The sequence below is a fragment of the Macaca mulatta genome, chromosome 16 (genome assembly GCF_049350105.2).
Source record: "Macaca mulatta isolate MMU2019108-1 chromosome 16, T2T-MMU8v2.0, whole genome shotgun sequence".
Classification (NCBI taxonomy): domain Eukaryota; kingdom Metazoa; phylum Chordata; class Mammalia; order Primates; family Cercopithecidae; genus Macaca; species Macaca mulatta.
In genome coordinates, this window is record NC_133421.1 from 18,127,819 (window position 1) to 18,150,194 (window position 22,376).

At 43.2% G+C, this 22,376-nt stretch overlaps 1 protein-coding gene and 1 long non-coding RNA gene across 4 annotated transcripts; one reads left to right on the forward strand and one right to left on the reverse strand.

Moving 5' to 3' along the window:
- Position 1: 1 nt before the first annotated feature.
- On the forward strand, positions 2-22,252 carry ZSWIM7 (zinc finger SWIM-type containing 7). 3 transcript variants are annotated; one of them, XM_015118658.2, is made up of 6 exons: positions 2-189; positions 6,253-6,274; positions 13,334-13,436; positions 20,046-20,150; positions 21,822-21,938; positions 22,069-22,252. In XM_015118658.2, the coding sequence occupies exons 1-5, from the start codon at positions 114-116 to the stop codon at positions 21,933-21,935; spliced, it is 420 nt and encodes a 139-aa protein (XP_014974144.2). In that variant the 5' UTR covers positions 2-113; the 3' UTR covers positions 21,936-21,938; positions 22,069-22,252.
- LOC144335352 (uncharacterized) lies at positions 20,775-21,041 on the reverse strand. Its single transcript, XR_013406147.1, has 2 exons — positions 20,907-21,041; positions 20,775-20,874 (listed from the first exon to the last, which is right to left on the reverse strand). It is a non-coding gene; the product is annotated as an uncharacterized LOC144335352 (long non-coding RNA).
- Positions 22,253-22,376: the final 124 nt, after the last annotated feature.

Genomic DNA, 22,376 nt, shown 5'->3' on the forward strand with positions numbered 1-22,376 from the left:
CGTCACTCTGTCTCGCCCTGCCCCGGCGGGCGTCGGAATCCTCCGCGGGTAGGCGCGGTCAGTTGGAGCGTCGCAGCGGTTGACCAGTCGTGGAGGGCGTGTCCTGCGGTACGATGGCCGTAGTGTTGCCGGCAGTCGTGGAGGAGCTCCTGAGCGAGATGGCCGCGGCGGTGCAAGAGAGCGCGCGAAGTACGGGATCGAGGTCGTGTGTGGCTGCGCCGTGGGCGCGAGCCCGGCATCCGGGCACCGCCGGGCCGGGAGGCAGGAGGCGGGGCGTCCGGGCCTGGCCTTGCCTTTTTTCCATGTGGTTCTCTAAACCTCTTGTTCGTAAAAAAGCAACCAAAAAAAAGCGAAATTGGAACAAGTAAAAGTCAAAACGATTCAGCAAATATTTAGGGTACAGCGCAGTTGCAGGAGCCCCTCCGTCGGATCGAGTAGACCAGTGGGGACCGAAGTGCTGAGAGCTGGCTGGGTCCCTGGGAGGGGTTCCCGCCCGGGGGTGGAAGGGACAGGAGCCTACAGTGAGTGATAGAAACGTGGAGTTCTGGATTATTTTAGACGAAATTTTGAATTATTAAACTTCTTTTTCTCAAATTCTGATGTTAACATTAAAGTTAATGCTTTCATACACTTTAAAAAGTAGGCCCGGCGCGGTGGCTCACGCCTGTAGTCCCAGCACTTTGGGAGGCTGAGGCAGGTGGATCAGCTGAGGTCAGGAGTTCGAGACCTCAGCTGAGGTCAGGTTTCAGCCTGGCCAGCATGGTGAAACCTCGTCTCTACTAAAAATACGAAAGATTAGCTGGGCGTGGTGGCGGGCGCCTGTAATTCCAGCTACTCAGGAGGCTGAGGCAGGAGAATCGCTTGAACCCGGGAGGCGGAGGTTGCAGTGAGCTAAGATCGGGCCATTGCACTCGAGCCTGGGCAACGAGCGAAACTCCGTCTCAAAAAAAAAAAAAAAAAAAAAAAAAAAAAAGCATTTTGAGAACCACAAACCCTAAATGCGTATGCAATCACTGGAGTAAATCTGGGTATTGTGAAAGCACCATTTTTTTTCTGACCAGCAGAGGATGCTCTTTGGCTATACTTGCCAAAATCACTTGAGAAGGGTTGAACTCAAGATGTGTTCAGAGTATGCTAGGATAAGATCAAATCAAATTTGATCTAATCAAAATGCATTGACTAATGAACTACTCTCACGATGTAAAAATGGCCAGCTTATAAATAACAGCCATATTAGGCCCCAAAACTGCCACTGCTTATTCAATGTGGATGTCTTTTGTTTTAAAAGTACTGTACTGCATTTTTGAAAGGGTTTATCTTGAGTTACTGTTTTTAAGGAACTGAGAAAAATAAGCCAACTTTTGTTTTCTCATCTCAGTCAAAATTAAGGAGACTTAAATATATGTGCTTGAAAGATTAGTGCAGCCAGGTATTCAAACATACTTGATTCCAAAAAAGATGGGAAAAAAGCCAACTGATGTTAACTTATACAATTGTTCTGGGCTCTAAAATTTGATGGCCTGAGGGTTTGGAATACTGTCACTTTAAACAATCATCACCAGAACTGTTCTGTGTCTGAATAGATTAATCCATACACTGACAGCAGTTTGGTTTTTTCTTTTTTTTTTTTTTTTAGGCAGAGTGTTGCTCTGTCTCCCAGGCTGAAGTGCAATGGCACCATTTTGGCTCACCGCAACCTCCACTTCCCGAATTCAAGCGATTCTCCTGCCTCAGCCTCCCAAGTAGCTGAGACTACAGGTGCATGCCACCACACCCAGCTAATTTGTGTATTTTTAGCAGAGACGGGATTTCACCATATTGGCCAGGCTGGTCTTGAACTCCTGAGCTTGTGATCCACCCACCTCAGCCTCCCAAAATGCTGGAATTACAGGCATGAGCCACCGTGCCCAGCCAGTTTTGGGTTTTTTCCCTCCTGCAAGAAGGTTCACAAGACACATTGACAGTCCTGAAGGGGGCATAATCATTGCCCCTGACACCCATGGTTCAGACACAGGGACCAATGCTGTTGATTCATGTTTATTTTCAGCAGCCCTGTTTTATGTGTTTTTAAAAATCTTTGTTCAGACGGGCGGATCACGAGGTCAGGAGATCAAGACCATCCTGGCTAACACGGTGAAACCCCGTCTCTACTAAAAAATAGAAAAAACTAGCCGGGTGACGTGGCGGGTGCCTGTAGTCCCAGCTACTCGGGAGGCTGAGGCAGGAGAGTGGCGTAAACCCAGCAGGTGGAGCTTGCAGTGAGCTGAGATCCGGCCACTGCACTCCAGCCTGGGCGGCAGAGCGAGACTCCGTCTCAAAAAAAAAAAAAAATTCTTTGTTCTATTAATGTATAGTTATACACCCTTCCTAACTCCCATTCTTCAGTGGTAATTTTTTTAGATCAAGATTCCAAATTTATACTTGTATGATATATAAACTAGTCACAGTGGAACCATGAAGGAAGCTATGATTACTTTTCGTTTTCTTTGTAACTTTTGGATTTCCCTGGAGTTATAACTGTCTTGGTTTTATTTACTTGTTCAGTTTTTTACATATTTATTCCTACTTTAACCTCACATCCTTTACTAGTATTCTCAATCTCCCCTCAAGATGTTCAGATGAATGAAGTGTGCTATCAGTTTCACCTTCCTGAAGACATCTCTAGAGCCTTCTGACTTGCTTAATATGGACTGGCTAATCTCTTGGCTGTTTCCTGAGATCTCTCTTCACCATTATTATCTGGGAATTCTCTGTATCTATGTTGGGTGTTATGTTTAGTATATCCTACAGTTTTCTTTTTCTTGGTTTACTACTTTTTTTTTTTGAGACAGTCTCACTGTCACCCAGGCTGATGTGCAATAGCATGATCAAAGCTCACTGTACCTTAGACCTTCTAGCCTCATGATCCTCCCACCTCAGCCTCCCAAGTGAGTATCTGGGACTGCAGGTGCACAATACCACGGCTGGCTAGTTTTTTGCATTTTTTTGTAGAGACAGGGTCTCACCATGTTGCCTAGGCTGAACTCGAACTCTGGGGCTCAAGAGATCCACCTGCCTTGGTTTCCCAAAGTGCCAAGATTACAGGCATGGGCCACCGCACCCGGCCCATGTAAATTTTTTTTTTTTTTTCTGAGACAAGGTCTTGCTCTGTTACTCAGGCTGGAGTGCAGTGGCACAATCATAGCTCACTGCTACCTCAACTTCCCCGGCTGAAGAGCTGCTCTTGTCTCAGGCTCCTGAGTAACTGGTACCACAGGTGTGTACCACCATGCCCAGCTAATTTTTGTATTTTTTGTAGAGACAGGGTTTCACTGTGTTGCCCAGGCTTACTACCTTATTATATGGCACACATACTCTGCCAGCTTCCTGAAGAAGGGGGCATGAGATGTACTTTTTGAGGCTTTCTTTTCTATTTTTTGAGACCGGGTCTCACTCTGTTCTCCAGCCTAGAGTACATTGGCGCAATCACACCTAACGCCCAGCTGATCATTTTATTTTCTGTAGAGACGGGGTCTTCCTTTGTTGCCCGGGCTAGTCTGGAACTCCTGGGCTCAAGCGATCCTTTTGCCTTGGCCTCCCAAAGTACTGGGATTATAGTTGTGAGCCCCCACACTGGCCCCTTTTTGAGGCTTTTTATGTCTGAAAAAGTTGTGGGGTTTTTTTTGTTTTTTTGTTTTTTTTTTGAGACGGAGTTTCACTTTTGTCACCCAGGCTGGAGTGCAATGGCACGATCTCAGCTCACCACAACCTCCGCCTCCTGGGTTCAAGGGATTCTCCTGCCTCAGTCTCTCGAGTAGCTGGGATTACAAGCATGCGCCACCATGCTCGGCTAATAGTTTTTGTATTTTTAGTAGAGATACTAAATGTTGGTCAGGCTGATCTTGAACTCCCAACCTCAGGTGATCTGCCCACCTCAGCCTCCCAAAGTCCTGGGATTACAGGCGTGAACCATCGCGCCCAGCTGAAAAAGTTCGTTTTCTACCCTCACACTTAAGTGATTGTTTGTCTAGGTATTGAATTATTTGTTGGAAATATTTCTTCAGACATCTGAAAATCTTATTCTACCTCCTGGCTTCTAGTGTTACTCCTGATTTTTGTGTGTGACTTTTATTTTCTCTGGAAGTTTGAATTATCTTTTCTTTATAACCAGTGTTCTGAATCTTCCGATAAAGTTTGTTTTTTTCACTTCACAGTGTGGGCACACAGTGGGCCCTTTCAAGCTAGAACTTCATGTCCTTCAGCTGTAGGGAATTTTGAATTATTTGACTGATGAGTTCCCTCCATCTGTTTTCTCTGTTCTTTCCAGTATTTGTGTAATTAAGTTACTGGATGTCCTCTGTTGTCCTTCTGGTTGACTTACTGTGGCTTCTGTGTTTCTTTTATATATTCTCTACTTCCTGGGAACTTTCTTCATCTTCCAGATTTTCTGTTGGATTTCTGCTTTTTTTTTTTTAAGAGATGGGGTCTTGCCGGGCACAGTGGCTCATGCCTGTAATCCCAGGATTTTGGGAGGCCAAGGCCGGCAGATCACCTGAGGTCAGGAGTTCGAGACCAGCCTGACCAACATGATGAAACCCCGTCTCTACTAAAAATACAAAATTAGCCGGGCGTGGTGGTGCATGCCTATAATCCCAGCTACTCTGTAGGCTGAGGCAGGAGAATCGCTTGAACTTAGGAGGTGGAGGTTGCGGTGAGCCAAGATTGTGTTGTCGCACTCCAGCCTGGGCAACAAGAGTGAAACTCCATCTCCAAAAAAAAAAAAAAAAGAGAGAGAGACGGGGTCTTATTGTATTGCCCAGGCTGGCCCCAGACTCTTGGTTTCAAGCAGTCTTACTGCCTCAGCTTCCCAAGTAGCTGAAAGTACAGGGACGTACCATGTATTTTTAATTTATAACTTCTTTTCAGAAAATTTATTTTTTCTCATTATTTATTTTTCTTATTAATGTTTTGTGCCTGTTTTCTGATTGCATTAACTTTTTTCTAATGATAAAATATTAATAATAGATGTTTAAAATTTTCTCCTTTCTGCAGTTTTTCCTCTAACTTTCTTCTGTTTGTTTTATTCTGTTTCGTTTTTCCTTTGTTGTCTGGTAACCCTTGGCTGTCTAGTCATATTTCAGAGTGGAAGACTAAAAAGCTTCTTGGAAGCTCTGGGTGGTAGAGGGGCATATGGAATATGAACGTCATTATAGTTGTTCTCACTAGACAGTTTAGTTGGGGAAACCATTTCAGTGTCATTCCCACTTCTCTTGGGAAATACCCAGGGAAGACTTCCAGTCTCCTGGCTGGAGGGCGAAGGCCTGATTGCTCGTGTTATGGGAGCCATGTTAGGGAAGAGAGCAGGAGATCCTGTTTTCAGTGTGACACCTTGACTTTCACTGTACCTAGTATTTTTCCCTAGTGCAGATAGCCTATGTTTGAACTTCTCCAGAAGATAAACCTAGCTCTTTTGCCAGAATGAGGGAAAGGCAGTCACCTAAAGCTGTGGAGGGAACTGGGGTGCCACTACTTCTCAAACGTACTTGAAAAGAGTCTTATTTTCATATCCCTGCTTCATCCCCAGTGAAGCTATTTGGTGCCAATTTGTTAGGGTTTGGGGAAGGGGAGAGGTGGATTTTGCAGTGTAACTCAGGCTGGTGCTTGACTCTCCCCATTGCTAGCCTAGGATTCAGTTTTCTTAGGTCTTATAAATCATTTTCCACTCTTCTATCAGCTTCCAGTGTATCATAGCTGTTGTTTCTCCCTGTCCTTCTCATCCTTTGGAATTCATACTTTTAAAAAGAAATCTGGCCGGGCGCGGTGGCTCACGTCTGTAATCCCAGCACTTTGGGAGGCCAAGGCGGGTGGATCACTTGAGGTCAGGTATTTGAGACCAGCGTGGCCAGCATGGTGAAATCCCGTATCTACTAAAAATACCAAAAAAAATTAGCTGGGCGTGGTAGTGCATGCCTGTAGTCCCAGGCTGAGGCAGGAGAATGGCTTAAACCCAGGAGGCAGAGGTTGCAGTGAACCAAGATTGCACCATTGCACTCCAGCCTGAGCGACAGAACAAGGCTCCATCTCAAAAGAAGAAAAAAGAAATCCTTTTATTATGGTTTTAGTGGGATTTGGAGAAGGAGTAAAACCAGATGCATAGGTTCAGTTGACCATCACACACAGAAGTGTTTGTAGTTACAGTTTTTTTTTTAAGATTTTTATGTCAATGGTCACTGGCTTAATATGATTAACGTTTTTTCCATTCTCATTTTACAGTTCCTGATGAATATCTGTTATCGTAAGTACATATACTGTTGTGTTTGATTATTTTTTTAACCATTAATGTTAAAATCCTTTCAACATCAACTCTTCATTTTTAAAAATATTCTTAGCCGGGCACAGTGGCTCACGCCTGTAATCCCAGCACTTTGGGAGGCTGAGGCAGGTGGATCACAAAATCAAAAGATCAAGACCATCCTGGCCAACAGATTGAAACACCTCTCTACTGAAAATACAAAAAAGTAGCCGGACGTGGTGGCAGGCACCTGTAGTCCCAGCTCCTCGGGAGGCTGAGGCAGGAGAATCACTTGAACCTGGGAGGTGGAGGTTGCAGTGAGCCAAGATCGCGCCACTGCACTCCAGCCTGGGGACAGAGTGAGACTCCGTCTCATAAATAAATAAATAAATGAAAGATAAATAAAAATATTCTTACTACCAGGCACTGTGACTCACACATGTAATCCCAGCACTTTGGGAGGCAAAGGCAAGAGGACTGTTTGAGCCCAGGAGTTCGAGACCAGCTTGAGCAAAATAGGGAGACCCCCATCTCTACAAAAAAAATGTTAAAAATAGAATAAAAGTCTGGGCACCATGGCTCACACCTGCAATCCCAGCACTTTGAGAGACTGAGGCGGGTGGATCACTTAAGGTCAAGAGTTCAGCCTGACCAACATGGTGAAACCCTGTCTCTACTAAAAATACAAAAGTAGCGGGACGTGGTGGCACACACCTGTAATCTCAGCTACTTGGGAGGCTGAGGCAGGAGAATTGCTTGAACCCGGGAGGTGGTGGTTGCATATCTTGCTGCAATTGTGCCACTGCACTCTAGCCTAAGTAACAAGAGCAAAACTCTGTCTCAAAAAAAATAAATAAATAAAAATAAAAAATACTCTTATAAACTAGGAATAATATTTTCTTGACATGATTCTTAAAAATTGTCTCAATTGAATAGCCAACATGATATCCAGTATTGTCCTATTTGCCACTCTTATTTAACACTGTTTTAAAAATTGTGGCTGTTGGCCAGGTGCAGTGGCTCACGCCTGTAATCCCAGCACTTTGGGAGGCTGAAGCAGGCAGATCACCTGAGGTCGGGAGTACGAGACCAGCCTGACCAACATAGAGAAACCCTGTCACTATTAAAAATACAAAATTAGCCAAGCATGGTGGTGCATGCCTGTAATCCCAGCTACTCTGTAGGCTGAGGCAGGAGAATTCCTTGAACCCGGGAGGCAGAGGTTGCCGTGAACCAAGATCGCCCCATTGTAATCCAGTCTGGGCAATAAAAGGGAAACTCTAGGCCGGGCGCGGTGGCTCAAGCCTGTAATCCCAGCACTTTGGGAGGCCGAGACGGGCGGATCACGAGGTCAGGAGATCGAGACCATCCTGGCTGACACGGTGAAACCCCGTCTCTACTAAAAAATACAACAACTTAGCCGGGCGAGGTGGCGGGCGCCTGTAGTCCCAGCTACTCGGGAGGCTGAGGCAGGAGAATGGCGTAAAAAACCCGGGAGGCGGAGCTTGCAGTGAGCTGAGATCCGGCCACTACACTCCAGCCTGGGCGACAGAGCTAGACTCCGTCTCAAAAAAAAAAAAAAAAAAAAAAAAAAAAAAAAAAAAAAAAAAAAAAGGGAAACTCTATCAAAAAAAAAAAAAATTGTAGCTATTTAACACATGAAAAAGAAATTAGAAATGTACCTATCTGCAAGGAAAGACAATTACCATTTATTTGCAGATGATATGACTACTTAAATGAGAATAAAATAGAGTGGTTAGTTCAAAATTGCAGAGATCAAAAAAGTGAAAGCTACCTAGGTATAAGTGATACTTAATTGCTGACATACACTTATATTTAAAAGTCCTGGCCAGGTGCGATGGCTCACGCCTGTAATCCCAATGCTTTGGGAGGCCGAGGCGGGTGGATCACCTGAGGTCAGGAGTTTGAGACCAGCCTGACCAACATGGTGAAACCCCATCTCTACTAAAAATACAAAAACGAGCCAGGCATGGTGACAGGCACATGTAATCCTAGCTACTCTGGAGGCTGAGGCAGGAGAATCGCTTGAACCCAGGAGACGGAGGTTGCAGTGGGCTGAGATAGTGCCATTGCACTCTAGCCTGGGTGACAGAGGCAAGACTGTCTCAAAAAAAAAAAAAAAAAAAAAAAAAAAAAAAAAAACCTGTTCCAGGAGGATTGTTTGAGCCCAGAAGTTCGAGGCTGCAGTGAGCTATGATTGTGGCACTACAGTCCAGCCTGGGTGATGTGAGACCTCGTCTCTAAAAAAATTAAAGTTCTGAAGAATATATACCAAGCTCTACCACTGTTTTTTCTTCGGGGCAAGGAAGGAGGTAGAATTGAGGGAAGGGCTGTAACCTTTACTGTATTTCTTAAATTTTTAATAAGAATTAAATGTTACTGGAAAAAAATGTACTACTTTAAAAACAAAAGGGCAAAGAATAAAAGATGCAAATAACCAAATACTTTGGGAGGAAAAAGATAAATCTTACTGGTGACCACAAAAATACAAATTAACATAACTTTTCATCTAGAAAATTAGTGACCACAGAAAAGAAGTTGACAGAAATATGGGGAAAGGGATCATTTATAACAGGAATATAAATTGCAGGGTAACAGGCAATAGAAACTTTAAAACGTACATATTCTTTGACCCAGAAATTCCACATAGAAGAACATATACCCAGGAATTAATTATAGATGGACGTAAAGATTTTACAGTGAGGATATTCTTAGTGTGATGAATATCCAGTATTGTTTGTGGTAGCAATAAAACCTAGAAACAATAATTCATGGGGTTTGAAGAGAATAAAAATGATTCATCTTTACAGTAGAATTATTCGTAGCCATTAAAAGTGATATGGAAAAATCTTTAATGCATTCAAGAGATGTTCACAATAGGTATTATAGTGGAAAGAGCAGGTTAAAAAAAGTCTTTTTTTTTTTTTTTTTTCAGAGTCTCGCTCTGTCGCCCAGGCTGGAGTACAGTGGCGCCATCTCAGCTCACTGCAGCCTCTGCCTCCCAGGTTTCATCAATTCTCCTGCCTCAACCTCCTGGGTAGCTGGGACTACAGGTGCCGCACACTGAGGCAGGCGGATGATGAGGTCAGGAGTTCCGCCTGCCTCAGCCTCCCAGGGTACTGGGGTTACAGGCATGAGCCACCACACCTGGCCTTAAAAAATCCTTAAAGGTAACTGCTATGATTGATTGGTAAGGTTCCCGACAAACTATTTCATTGTGTTTTGTATTTTGTTATTTTGTAGACTAAATCTTCATATGTTTAATATAAAAATTCAAAGCACTCTTTTCTATTTCCCCCAATAATTTGTTCTATATGTGGCTGGTTTGTTAAAAAATGAAGTAAGAAGTTGAACATTTTAATTTTGAAGACTTACTAGGTTTGTCTTACTCTGTGTTAAGTCATATAAGTTCTTTAAAACATTAACTTTTCAGTTTGAGTTTAACCCTGCCATTTTATTTTCTAGTTTATAAAAATAACCCACACTTAGGCCAGGTGCGGTAGCTCATGCCTGTAATCCCAGCACTTTGGGTGGCCAAGGAGGGAGGATCACAAGGTCAGGAGTTCGAGATCAGCCTGACCAATATGGTGAAACCCCATCTCTACTAAAAATACAAAAATTAGCCGGTCATGGTGGCGCATGCCTGTAATCCCAGCTACTCGGGAGGCTGAGGCAGGAGAATCGCTTGAATCTGGGAGGTGGAGGTTGCAGTGAGCCGAGGTTGTGCCACTGCACTCTAGCCTGGGCAACAGAGTGAGGCTCCAACTCAAAAATAATAATAATAATAACCCACACTTACAAAAAACTTTTATTGGAAAATAAAACCTATAAAAAGCATCAATAATCATACCACCCAGTAATAATCACTCTTAAATGTTTTTATTTTTAAACAGAAAATTTGAAACATACATATTCTTTGACCCAGAATATGTATGTTTTAAAATTTTTGTATTTTTAGTAGAGATGGGGTTTCACCATATTGGCCAGGCTGATCTCAAACTCCTGACCTTGTGATCCTCCCTCCTTGGCAACCCAAAGTGCTGGGATTACAGGCATGAGCTACTGCACCTGGCCTAAGTGTGGGTTATTTTTATAAACTAAATAAACTTAAATTTTGGTTTTACTGCCTTTTATAAACTTAAATTTTGGTTTACTGCCCTTTCCAAAAATTAAATTTTGGCCAGGCATGGTGCATCACGCCTGTAGTAACAGTACTTTGGCAGGCTAAAGCTTGAGGATCACTTGGGGCCAGGAGTTTGAGATCAGCTTAGGCAGCACAGAGAGACCCTGTCTCTACAAAATCAAAAAATTAGCTGGGTGTGGTGGTGTATACCTGTAGTCCTGGCTGCTAGGGAGGCTGAGGTGGTGGGAGGATCACTTGAGCACAGGGGGTTCAGGCTGCAGTGAGCCATGACTGCACCACTGGAATCCAGTCTGCCTGGATGACGACCTTGTCTCAAAAAACAAAACAAAACAAAAAAGTCCGGACACGGTGGCTCACGCCTGTAACCCCAGTACTTTGGGAGGCCGAGGCATCAGGAGTTTGAGACATGGCAAAAGCCCATCTCTACTAAAAAAAATATAAAAATTACCTGGGCATGGTGACCTGCACCTATAATCCCAGCTATTCGGGAGGCTGGGGCAGGAGAATCTCTTGAACCCAGGAGGCGGAAATTGCAGTGAGACGAGATTGTGCCACTGCTCTCCAGCCTGGACAACAGAGTGAGACTCCATCTCAAGGAAAAAAAAAAAATTAAACTTTTAATTTTGACATAATTGTAGCTTTCCTTTAAGAAAGTTAACATGCTTGAGAGTTCCTAAAATATAATTTTCTTTCCAATCTTTCTCACTTAACATTATAAGAATTTTCTCACATATAAAAATTTTTTCCTGTGTATCATTTAACAGTTGGAGAACCTTATTACTAATCCAAAAAGTACACATTTAATATCTTCAGATGGACAAACTTAAAAAAGCCTGATAATACTGGTGTTAGTGGGGACATGGAGAAAATAGAAGTCTGGTTTTTCTGTCTGTTTTTTTTGTTTGTTTTTTGATACGGAGTCTTGCTCTGTCACCTGGGCTGGAGTGCAATGGCACAATCTCGGCTCACTGCAACCTCCGCCTCCCGGGTTCAAGTGATTCTCCTGCCTCAGCCTCCTGAGTAGCTGGGACTACAGGCGTGTGCCACCACGCCCGGCTAATTTTTTGTATTTTTAGTAGAGACGGGGTTTCACCATGTTAGCCAGGATGGTCTTGATCTCCTGACCTCTGGTGATCTGTCTGCCTCAGCCTCCCAAAGTGCTAGGATTACAGGCGTGGGCCACCGCGCCCGGCCTGAGAAAATAGAAGTCTTAACGCAGCGCTGGTGGGAGTCCTGTTTTCACTTTTTTATGTGTTTTAGTTTTTTTTTCTTTTTCTTTAGAGATGGGGTGTCGCTACATGCTCACACTGGTCTTGAACTCCTGGACTCAAGCGATCCTCTTGCCTCAGCCTTCCAAAATGCTGGGATTACAGGCATGAGCCACCACACCTGGCCCCGTTTCCACTTTGGAGAGCTATTGGCAATATCTATTAAAGTTGAAAAATGAACGTATCCTTTAGTTACATAAACTAAAGGAGGATTTTCAGAGATGTATGCCAAAGGATACGTATGGGGATAATCGAGTATTATTTATAATAGTATAAAATGGACACAGAATGTCCATACATAGGGTATTTAAATAAAATTCAGTGTGTACATATAATGGAATATTATTCAAAGGTAAAGTAAAAATAGATGTTTGTCAAACATGCCTCATTTTCAAAAATGCATTGAGTAGAAAAATGCAAGTTGCCAAAAGAATTCTATGATATTTTATATTTTCTTTTATTTTTCATGAGCTATTTCAGGAACAGCAAAAAGAAGCCTACAATATATCTTTTATGTTTTAAAACAATATCATATATGTATATGCATACATGTATGCACATGTGTTTATTATGTATGCATACATATGTTCTACATATATATATATATATATTTTTTTTTTTTTTTTTTTGAGACGGAGTCTCGCTCTGTAGCCCAGGCTGGAGTGCAGTGGCCGGATCTCAGCTCACTGCAAGCTCCGCCTCCCGGGTTTACGCCATTCTCCGGCCTCAGCCTCCCGAGTAGCTGGGACTACAGGCACCCGCCACCTCGCCCGGCTAGTTTTTTGTATTTCTTAGTAGAGACGGGGTTTCACCGTGTTAGCCAGGATGGTCTCGATCTCCTGACCTCGTGATCCGCCCGTCTCGGCCTCCCAAAGTGCTGGGATTACAGGCTTGAGCCACCGCGCCCGGCCATGTTCTACATATAATATTTAATATGAACACATTAACAGGAAGGAAACCAACAAATGCATGTGGTTACCTCGGGGATAAGGGGAAGGTAAGAGGAAGTACAGGAAGCACTACAAAGAAGTATAAAGAGGGCTTCTTTATCACTAACAGTGTACTCCCTGTATTAAAAATATAATACAGGCTGAGCACTGTGGCTCATACGGTAATCCCAGCACTTTGGGAGGCCGAGGCGGGCAGATCACCTGAGGTCTGGAGTTTGAGAGCAGCCTGACCAACATGGAGAAACCTCGTCTCTACTGAAAATACAAAATTAGCCAGGCGTGGTGGCACATGCCTGCAATCCCAGCTACTTGGGAGGCTAAGGCAGGAGAATCGCTTGAACCCGGGAGGTGGAGGTTGCAGTGAGCTGAGATTGCACCATTTGCACTCCAGCCTGGGCAGCAAGAGTGAAACTCCATCTCAAAACAAAAAAAAACATATATATATATAAAATATATACACACATATATATAAAATACAAGAAGATCTGAAGTAAGTACAGAAGATATTATCATTAATTCTGGGGAGTGAATGGGTCCATGGGTTTTGCTGTATTATTTTCCTTTTTTCGAAATTAAAATGAATTTTTAAAAAATGCTAAGGCTAGTGATCCTTTGGGTCAAGTTACTGAGGTGACTTTGAGAATCAGGCCTTCTAATCTGAAGTGTTTTTATTTCACAGGCTGAAGTTTCTCTTTGGCTCATCAGCCACCCAGGCCTTGGACCTAGTTGATCGACAGTCCATCACCTTAATCTCATCACCCAGTGGAAGGCATGTTTACCAGGTAGAAGTGCACAGATGGGGGTGATCCCTACAGAAACCCCTTAGGACAAAATGTTTTCTTCATCTCTGTAGAAGCTGGTGACTAGCTTTAAATAGTTCCTCGACTGTTAAAAAGCTTTTGCCCCAACTTGGTAAAATTAACAAATTGATAATTTTTAAAAATTTTTATTTACTTTTAACTGACAGAAATTGTCTATATTCATGGCATATAACATGATGTTTTGATATATGGATACCTTGTAGAATAACTAACTGAATCAAGCTAAATAGCGTATCTAATACCTTACATACTTATTTTTTTTTGTGGTGAGATCACTTAAAATCCACTATCTTAGCAATCTTCAAATTTACAGTACTTCAGTCTTTTATTTCTTTGTTTTTATAGAGACAGGGTCTCACTCTGTTGCCCAGGCTGGTCTCAAACTCCTAGGCTCAAGCCTCCCACCTTGGCCTTTCAAAGTACTGGGATTACAGACATGAGCACCATCCCCGCCAATACTTTGTTATTAAATATATTCACCATGTTGTACCATAGTTACCCTGAACTTATTTCTCCTAACTGAAATTTTATACCCTTTGACTAATATCTTCCTCTTCCTCCCCCACCCCAAGGCCCCTGGTAACCACTATTTCTTCTTCTATGAGTTCAACATTTTTTTTGTTGTTTTAAAGAAAGACAGGGTCTTGCTATATTGCCCAAGCTGGTCTTGAACTCCTGGCCTCAAGCAGTCCTCCCCTCTCTGCCTCCCAAAATGCTGGGATCACAGGCATGAGCCACTGCACCCAGCCTATGAGTTCAGCTTTTTTTAGATTCCACATATAAGTGAGATCATGTGGTATTTATCATTCTATACCTGGCTTATTTCACTTAGCATAGTTTCACTTAACAAAATCCTCCAGACATTTTTGTAACTAAAATAAGATGGCTGGGTGTGGTGGCTCACGCCTGTAATCCCAGCACTTTGGAAGGCCAAGGCAAGCGGATCACCTGAGGTCAGGAGTTCAAGACCATCCTGGCTAACATGGTGAAACCTCCTTTCTACTAAAAATACAAAAAATTAGCCGAGTGTGGTGGCACACACCTGCAGTCCCAGCTACTCGGGAGGCTGAGGCAGGAGAATGGCTTGAACCTGGGAGGCAGAGGTTGCAGTGAGCCAAGATCGTGCCACTGTACTCCAGCTTGCAAAACAAGAGTGAAATTCCATCTCAAAAAAATAATAATAATAAGATAAATACCTACTAACTGTACCTAAGAGCATTGTGTAGAAGTCTGCTCACCTGGCATGGTGGCTCACGCCTATAATCTCACCCTCTATTGACCCAGGCAACATAGTAAGACCCATCTCTGCAAAAACCCAGCAAGTTTATTTCTTTTGCAGGAAACGGAAATGCAGAAAAGTAAAGTAACAGTCACATCTGGCTACCCCACACTGCCTGTCTTATGAGACATGAATAAAGACTATATAAACAGGGAGCCAGACTCCAACCACCTGACCCTTCTCCCTGTACCACCCAACCCCAGTTTAGCTATATGAGACACAGTGGTAAGTGCAGCTGGGATTGAAGGAAGGAAATCATGAATGAAATGAAAATATTGGCAGTGGTGTCCAAAATTTTGTGTCTGTCTTGGAAGCCATGTGTCTTGTGTCTGTCTAAAAGCCATCAGCTCTTGTATGTAATCCAGGCCTTACTGAGACCAGAAAAGGGTAAATTTTTCAGAGTTTGAATTCTGGTTTATTTACAGTTATCTACTCAGAGGTGAGACCATATTGGTTAACTCTCATTGAAAGATCGTGTGAGTGGTCTTAGGGAGTGAATGGCTCGAGCAAAGCCTGGTTGGGCAGATAGATGCCTTTGCTGAGTGAATTAACTTGCCCTTCCTCACACTGATCTGGTAAAATCTTCATGCATTTCTGCATTAAGGAAAATATGGTAATTAGTGTTGGTTGCTGTGTTTAAAACTTTTGGATGGACAGGCATGGTGACTCACACCTGTAATCCCAGCACTTTGGGAGGCCGAGGCAGGTGGATCACCTGAGGTCAGGAGTTCAAGACCAGCTTGCCAACATGGTGAAACCCCGTGTCTACTAAAAATACAAAAATTAACTGGGTGTGGTGGCGGGCGCCTGTAATTCCCGCTACTCGGGAGGTTGAGGCAGGAGAATCATTTGAACTCGGGAGAAGGAGGTTGCAGTGAGCCAAAATCTTACCATTGCACTCCAGCTTGGGTGACATGACAAGAGCAGAACTCCATCTCAAAAAAAAAAAAAAAAAAAAAAACTTTTGGATGGTATTGGCCTACTCAAAAGAGACTGCCTATTAGATGAATTTTCTCATGGAGAACTTAGAGATTAATAATCGAAGTCACTGAACTTACAGTTTGTACCTGAGGAAGTGTGTCTGTCCTCTTTCCTGGTGTTTTTATTTTTGGTTTTTAGGTAGCTAAAATACCCGAAATTAGAGGGACCTTCAGGTTTTTCACTTTGCTTTAGTTTGGGATATTTGGTCTTGATTCCATTATGGGCACAACACTTGACCTAGGCAAGTAGACTTTTGTTTGAAATATTTTAATTACTGTTGACTTTTTGTTCTTCCCATTGGTCAACAGTAACTTGTTTAAGTTATTTGTTTAGTTTTTGTCATTCACATCTGGTATATATTATATTGCTTTATTAATTATAAAATACTAACTTCCAAGAATTGTTACTGTCATCTTGGACTTTGAATTAAATGAAGCTGCAGAAATCTTATACACCCTCAAATTAACCTTAATGGTTGCATTGTATGGTAATATAGTAAGAATTTGGCTGAATTCAGGAGTTCTATGAGATGATAAAAGTTGAGTCACATACTGCCTCAATGCCCAGCTAGTTATCTTTTCATAGGTCAATCTTCATCCCATAGGTCAACTCTAATATTATTGTTCTCCAGATGTAATGTGAAAAAATTCTAAAGTCATTGTTATGTTGCTGACACCTGAGTTGTTTTCTATACTTTTTTTTTTTTTTTTGAGGCGGAGTCTCGCTCTGTTGCCCAGGCTGCAATGCAATGGCATGCTTGGCTCACCGCAACCTCTGCCTCCTGGGTTCAAGCGATTCTCCTGCCTCAGCCTCCTGAGTAGCTGGGATTACAGGTGTGCACTACGACGCCTGGCTGATTTTTGTATTTTTAGTAGAGACGGAGTTTCACCATGTTGGCCAGGCTGGTCTGGAACTCCTGACCTCAGGTGATCCACCACCTTTGCTTTCCAAAGTGTTGGGATTACAGGCCTGAGCCTCCGCACCTGGCCACTTGTTATACTTTTTTGGTTCACTTAAGAAGGGAGATATTTCAATCAGGAGAGGCTAAGTTATGCTGTGGTAACAATGACCACAAATCTGAAAGGCTTACAAAAACAAAGTTTCAGATCTCATTCATGCTGTGTATCCACCAGGAGTCAGTTGTAGCTCTATTCCAAAACAGCTTCATGCAGGGATCCCAGTGAGTGAAGCAGCCCATATCTGGAACACTGTGAATCTCAAAGAGAAAAAGGAAAACATGGTACACAATTTTTAACATTTTTCTGCTTGGCTACTCAGATTTTACTAAAGCAGGTCACATGGCCAGCCTGTATTCAACAGGACAGGAATGTATAATCCTGTTTTCAGAGAGAAGCACCCAACACAAGGAACAACAGAGACACTGTAGAGTGTCCTAAGAGGCTTGGAGCAGTCATAAAATAAAACTGTACCCATGAATGGATGACCTCGTACATGGGTCACCTCTCCTGGTGACCTAACTGAAACCACAGTAGAACCATAGTAGAAACCACCTCCAAATGAGGTTCCTACAAGTGCAGTCAGCCATGGTCTGAGTATCCTCTTTCCAGCATGTTCCTTTTTTAAAAAGCTCTCTCCTTCTGGGGATAAACATTCCAGACTATAAGCAGGAAAACTAGGAGCAATTCCTGTAAGAGGAAGTTGTTTTTTCACTGAAGGGTGAAGGAATTGAATTATGTTATCCTTAAGGTCAATTTCCAGTTCTAAATGTTTCTAACTCAGATTTTGCCTGATTATTGGGTTCATTAGTTGTCTACTGCTAGATAAGCGAAAAGCAAATTCAAAATTTAACCTCTTTCAGTGTTTATTGCTTTAGGCAGTTGAACTTTTTTTTTTTTTTTTGAGATGGAGTCTCAAAAAAAAAAAAAAAGAATTATACATGTCACTGCTGGATGTTGTGAGTTTTTTCTTTAGGATTAAGTGAAAACCAATCTGCTTTAATGCTCTTCCTTCAGTGTAAGCTTCCACACATGCGGGGAAATCTCTCCATTGATACTGAATGGTTTAGGTGATATGTTAATAACACGTCAGAGCCTTGCGGTAGGTAATATGCAAGGTGTGCTTTTTCAACACCTAATTTGTAACTGGGCGGAAATTTTTTTTTTTTGAGACAGAGTCTTGCCCTGTCCCCCAGGCTGGAGTACAGTGATGCAATCTTGGCCCACTGCAGCCTCCGCCTCCTGGGTTCAAGCGATTCCCCTGCCTCAGCCTCCTGAGTAGCTGGAATTACAGGCACTCACTACCACGCCCAGCCAGTTTTCATATTTTTAGTAGAGACGGGATTTCACCATATTGACCAGGCTGGTCTTGAACTCCTGAGCTCATGATCCTCCCACCTCGGCCTCCCAAAGTGCTGAAATTACAGACGTAAGCCACTGTGCCCGGCCTCAACTGAAATCTTGAATGTGTTCAGTAGGTATCTTCTTACCCAATCATTGGCCATTTTTGGTAACTCCCAAGGAATTCTGACTGTCAAAAAACCACACTGAGGCTGGCTGTGGTAGCTCATGCCTGTAATCCCAGTGCTTTGGGAGGCCAAGGTGGGAGGATCACTTAAGCCCAGCAGTTCAAGTCCAGCCTGGACAACATAGCAAGACCCCATCTCTACAAAAAATGTTTAAAATTAGCATAGTGTGGTGGTGGTGCACGCCAGTACTCCTGCCTACTCAGGACACTGAGGTGGGAGGATCACTTTAGCCGAGGAATTGAAGATTGCAATGAGCTATGATCACACCACTGTACTCCAGCCTGGATGACAGAACAAGACCCTGTCTCCAAAAAATAGAAATTTTAAAAAAATGTTAATAAAAGCTGTAGTGGGATAACTGCATTATATGAACCGCTGAAAATGCGACAAAAGCGCAGCACTGGAACCTGCTGTTTGTTCTTGCAGTCAGACCACACCTGTAGCTTCAGTCTCTGCGGGTAAGAAAGGTTAAAGAATCCTAGGAGTGCTAACATTGTAATTCAAAAAAAATTTTAAAGTTCTTGCTTTTTCATTTAGATTGCCATCTGAGAGCCTAAAAGTGCTTTGAAGGCCGTGTGGCAAATTCCTAAGTGGCAATTCATTATAAAATCACCCTCAGGACATTTCTGCTTCCCTCAGATACTAATAAGAATCTTACGCCTCCAACTGGGAAGTTAACTCTAGGAATGAAGACCTCAACAAAAAGTTTTTGACTGGCTGGTGGTAGAGAGACTTAAAGGATTTCTCCAACAAATTTGTGCAATCATACTACAGATGTATCTTGTTTTTCCTGTACCTTTCCTTTTTGTCCCTCTTGACCACCACCAAGACTGTTAGACTGTGCCTCTTCCCAGCCCACTATGTATCAGGGTCCTCCTTCCATCCTGCTAGATGAGTAGGCAGATCTGGGCCTGCCTCTTTTCCTGAGACCTCCATCCTTAACAGCTGAGTCATTCCTTTCACAAGGGTCTTTGCTTTATTTATTCTCTCTGCTCTCCTGTTCCCAAATGCTTTTCAAAAGCCTCTTCCCAGTTTCTTCTTTTCTTCTATGACCTATCTTTATTTTAAAGACGGGGTCTTTGTCACCCAGGCTGCAGTGCAGTGGTGCAATCACAGCTCACTGCAGCCTTGACCTCCCAGGCTCAAGCATTCCTCCCCTCTCAGCCTCCCAAGTAGCTGGGACTACTGGCATGTGCTACCACACCTGACTTTAAAAAAAAATTTTTTTAATAGAGACGAGGTCTCACCATGTTGCCCAGGCTGGTCTTGAACTCTGGGGCTCAAGTGATCCTCCCACCTCAACCTCCCAAAGTGCTGGGATTACAGGCTTGAGCCACCACACCTGGCCTGAGACCTGTCTTACTCCTGCCCTGCTACTGATGCTTTGCCTGTTTTTACTCTCTCTTTAGGTATGTAGGAAGCTTTAGAAATTTACACACCTGCTGTGAAATACCAAAGGTTAAGAACCCCCACAATGAAATGTAGATGAGAGATTGCCCCTCCACTTCCTTCTTACAGTCTGCCCATAGAGTGGGCCCCATGAACCACTAGGCGTCGGAAGAGAATGGTCTATGTGGTTGGTTGAACTAATCTGAAACTTTTCAATTCCTTTATATGAAGTCCTAAAGGTAAGCACTGAGGTGAGGAAGGGAGAGTCTGCACGCTGAAGGAAGAGAAGTTGTTTCGTCTTTCATGTAAAACATAACTGCAGTTCTTCTCAGTGCAATTTGCAGAGCAGCTCTGAGTCTACATAGATAAAAAGGGAAAGAGGTGGTTTTTCGAGCACATCATCTGAGGTCTGATCCCATCTATCCTTTCTTTGTAGGTGCTTGGAAGTTCTGGTAAAACATACACGTGTCTGGCTTCTTGTCATTACTGTTCATGTCCTGCATTTGCCTTCTCAGTGCTACGGAAGAGTGACAGCATCCTGGTGAGGACGGGGAAGGCTCTTCCCACTGTAGTTGAATGTAGAGAGAAATTGGCCTTACTTTGTGGTTTAACTATTTTACAAAATGGGAATCTTACTACATGTTGAAACAAATGGTAGCTTTTTGTCCTTGACTTCAGTTAGTCATCTCTTAGGGGTTTAGCCTCTCAAAATGCAATGTCATTTTTAGAACTACATCAATTTCCTGAATTTTTATTTAAAAGATCATGAGTGAAGCTTTGAGAAGTAAAAAAAGGGGAATTAGATGGCCCCATAAAAGTATGAACTAAAATTCGATGTTGGCAACTTTGCATATCCTACCTTCAGCCATGTCGTATATCTTTGCACTACCTGTAAGACAGCCTGACACCACACTTGACCTTCACATGGGGCATGAGTACCTTCACCTATTCCTTTAAGCCTTTGCCAATTTCATCAGAGTCCAGATCATGAAGCAGAAACAGGACATACTCATACACACCTTATTCCAAAGGGAAAAACGCCACCTTCCTGAAAGCAGGCAGCTATTTTTTAAGTCTTGCCAAAGAAGCAAATAATGGTGTCCACTCCATTCTTCCCTTCTTTTACACTGTTAACTTCTTAAACATCTTGGGACCTGGCTGGCAAGTTGGGTATACCATTGTACAAGAGACCACATTCATAACTGATGTGCCGGAAGTTTATCTCAACTGCAAGAGACAGGATTGAACCAGGGCCCCTTCAGGATCTAAAGCTGTGTTCTCTGACATCAGCTGCAACATAAAGCTGTGTTCTCTGACATCAGCTGCAACATAATCATCTCCCCAGAAGCGTGTACAGGCCAATATATGCAAGAGTTTCGCCACTACTCCCCGCCCCCCAACCCCAGAAGTATAACACAGTAGCTAAGAGAGTAGCCTAGAGACTCTGATGAGCATCTGGGTACAATACCTGTCTTCCTAGGGAGCTGTCAGATTTCAGTGAGGTAATCTGTGGAAAGCACTTCACAGCATAGTGCCTCAAGGAATGTTAGCCATTGCTGTGACAGCTTTCTGAAGGCAAGGAAGAAATATCACTTAGGACTAAAGTGAGGAGCGCAGCTAGTCTTGGTTTTCACCATGGGTTACATACCTTGTGCCTGATGGATCTAAGCCGTTTTCCAAAGCAGCAGGCAAAGTAAGTCTGTCTTTGTCCACTCTGATTTCTAAAGAGAATACACCTGTCTCATTATCTTTATCTGCAGTTTTTATTTATTTATTTTTTGAGATGGAGTCTGGCTCTGTCGCCCAGGCTATAGTGCAGTGGCGTGATCTCAGCTCACTGCAGCCTCTACCTCCTGGGTTCAAGCGATTCTCATGCCTCAGCCTCCTGAGTATCTGGAATTACAGGCGTGCACCACCATGCCCAGCTAATTTTTGTATTTTTAGTGGAGATGGGGTTTTGCCACATCAGCCCAGCTGGTCTTGAACTCCTGACCTCAAGTGATCCACATGCCTCGGCCTCCCAAAGTGCTGGGATGACAGGCATGAGCCACCATGCCCGGCCTGTCCAGTTTTTAGACAATCAGTTAGAGACCCTGTAATCTGTGTGCTCTAGTCTTTTCCTGCCAAATAAGATGGTAATGAGAAATCTTGGTTAGACTGGCCAGCCTCGGCCCTGCCTATTTCTAATAGGTGTGTGTGTTTTATATTCCAGTGCAAGCATCTCTTGGCAGTTTACCTTAGTCAGGTTATGAGGACTTGTCAGCAGCTAAGTGTCTCCGACAAGCAGTTGACTGACATATTATTGATGGAGAAGAAACAAGCATAAAAGGTACAGATTGAGCATCCTTCTTTCAAAATAGAATCCTGTCAAGAAATGCATTTAAAATGTCACGATTCACAAGGAAAAGAGGTGAAATAGATCTTCAGACACTTCATGTTACTATCCCTTTTCCCTCCAGGACTGCAGGAGGTGCTGTGGGTTGGAGCCGTGGGCTGTGGAGGGTTTGCGTATGATTAGAAGCCTTGTACAGTCTTCTCAAGAAAAACCCTAAGCCAGTCTCTGAGGTGCTTGGGTAAAAAATGTCCCTGGATGGAATCAAGATTTTAAATTCAAATAAAGCCTAATATCATGTTGTGTCCACATTACTTAGCCTTTTATTTTGAGACGGAGTCTCACTCTGCTGCCCAGGCTGGAGTGCAGTGGCATGATCTCAGCTCATTGCAAGCTCTGCCTCCCAGGTTCAAGCTATTCTCCTGCCTCAGCCTC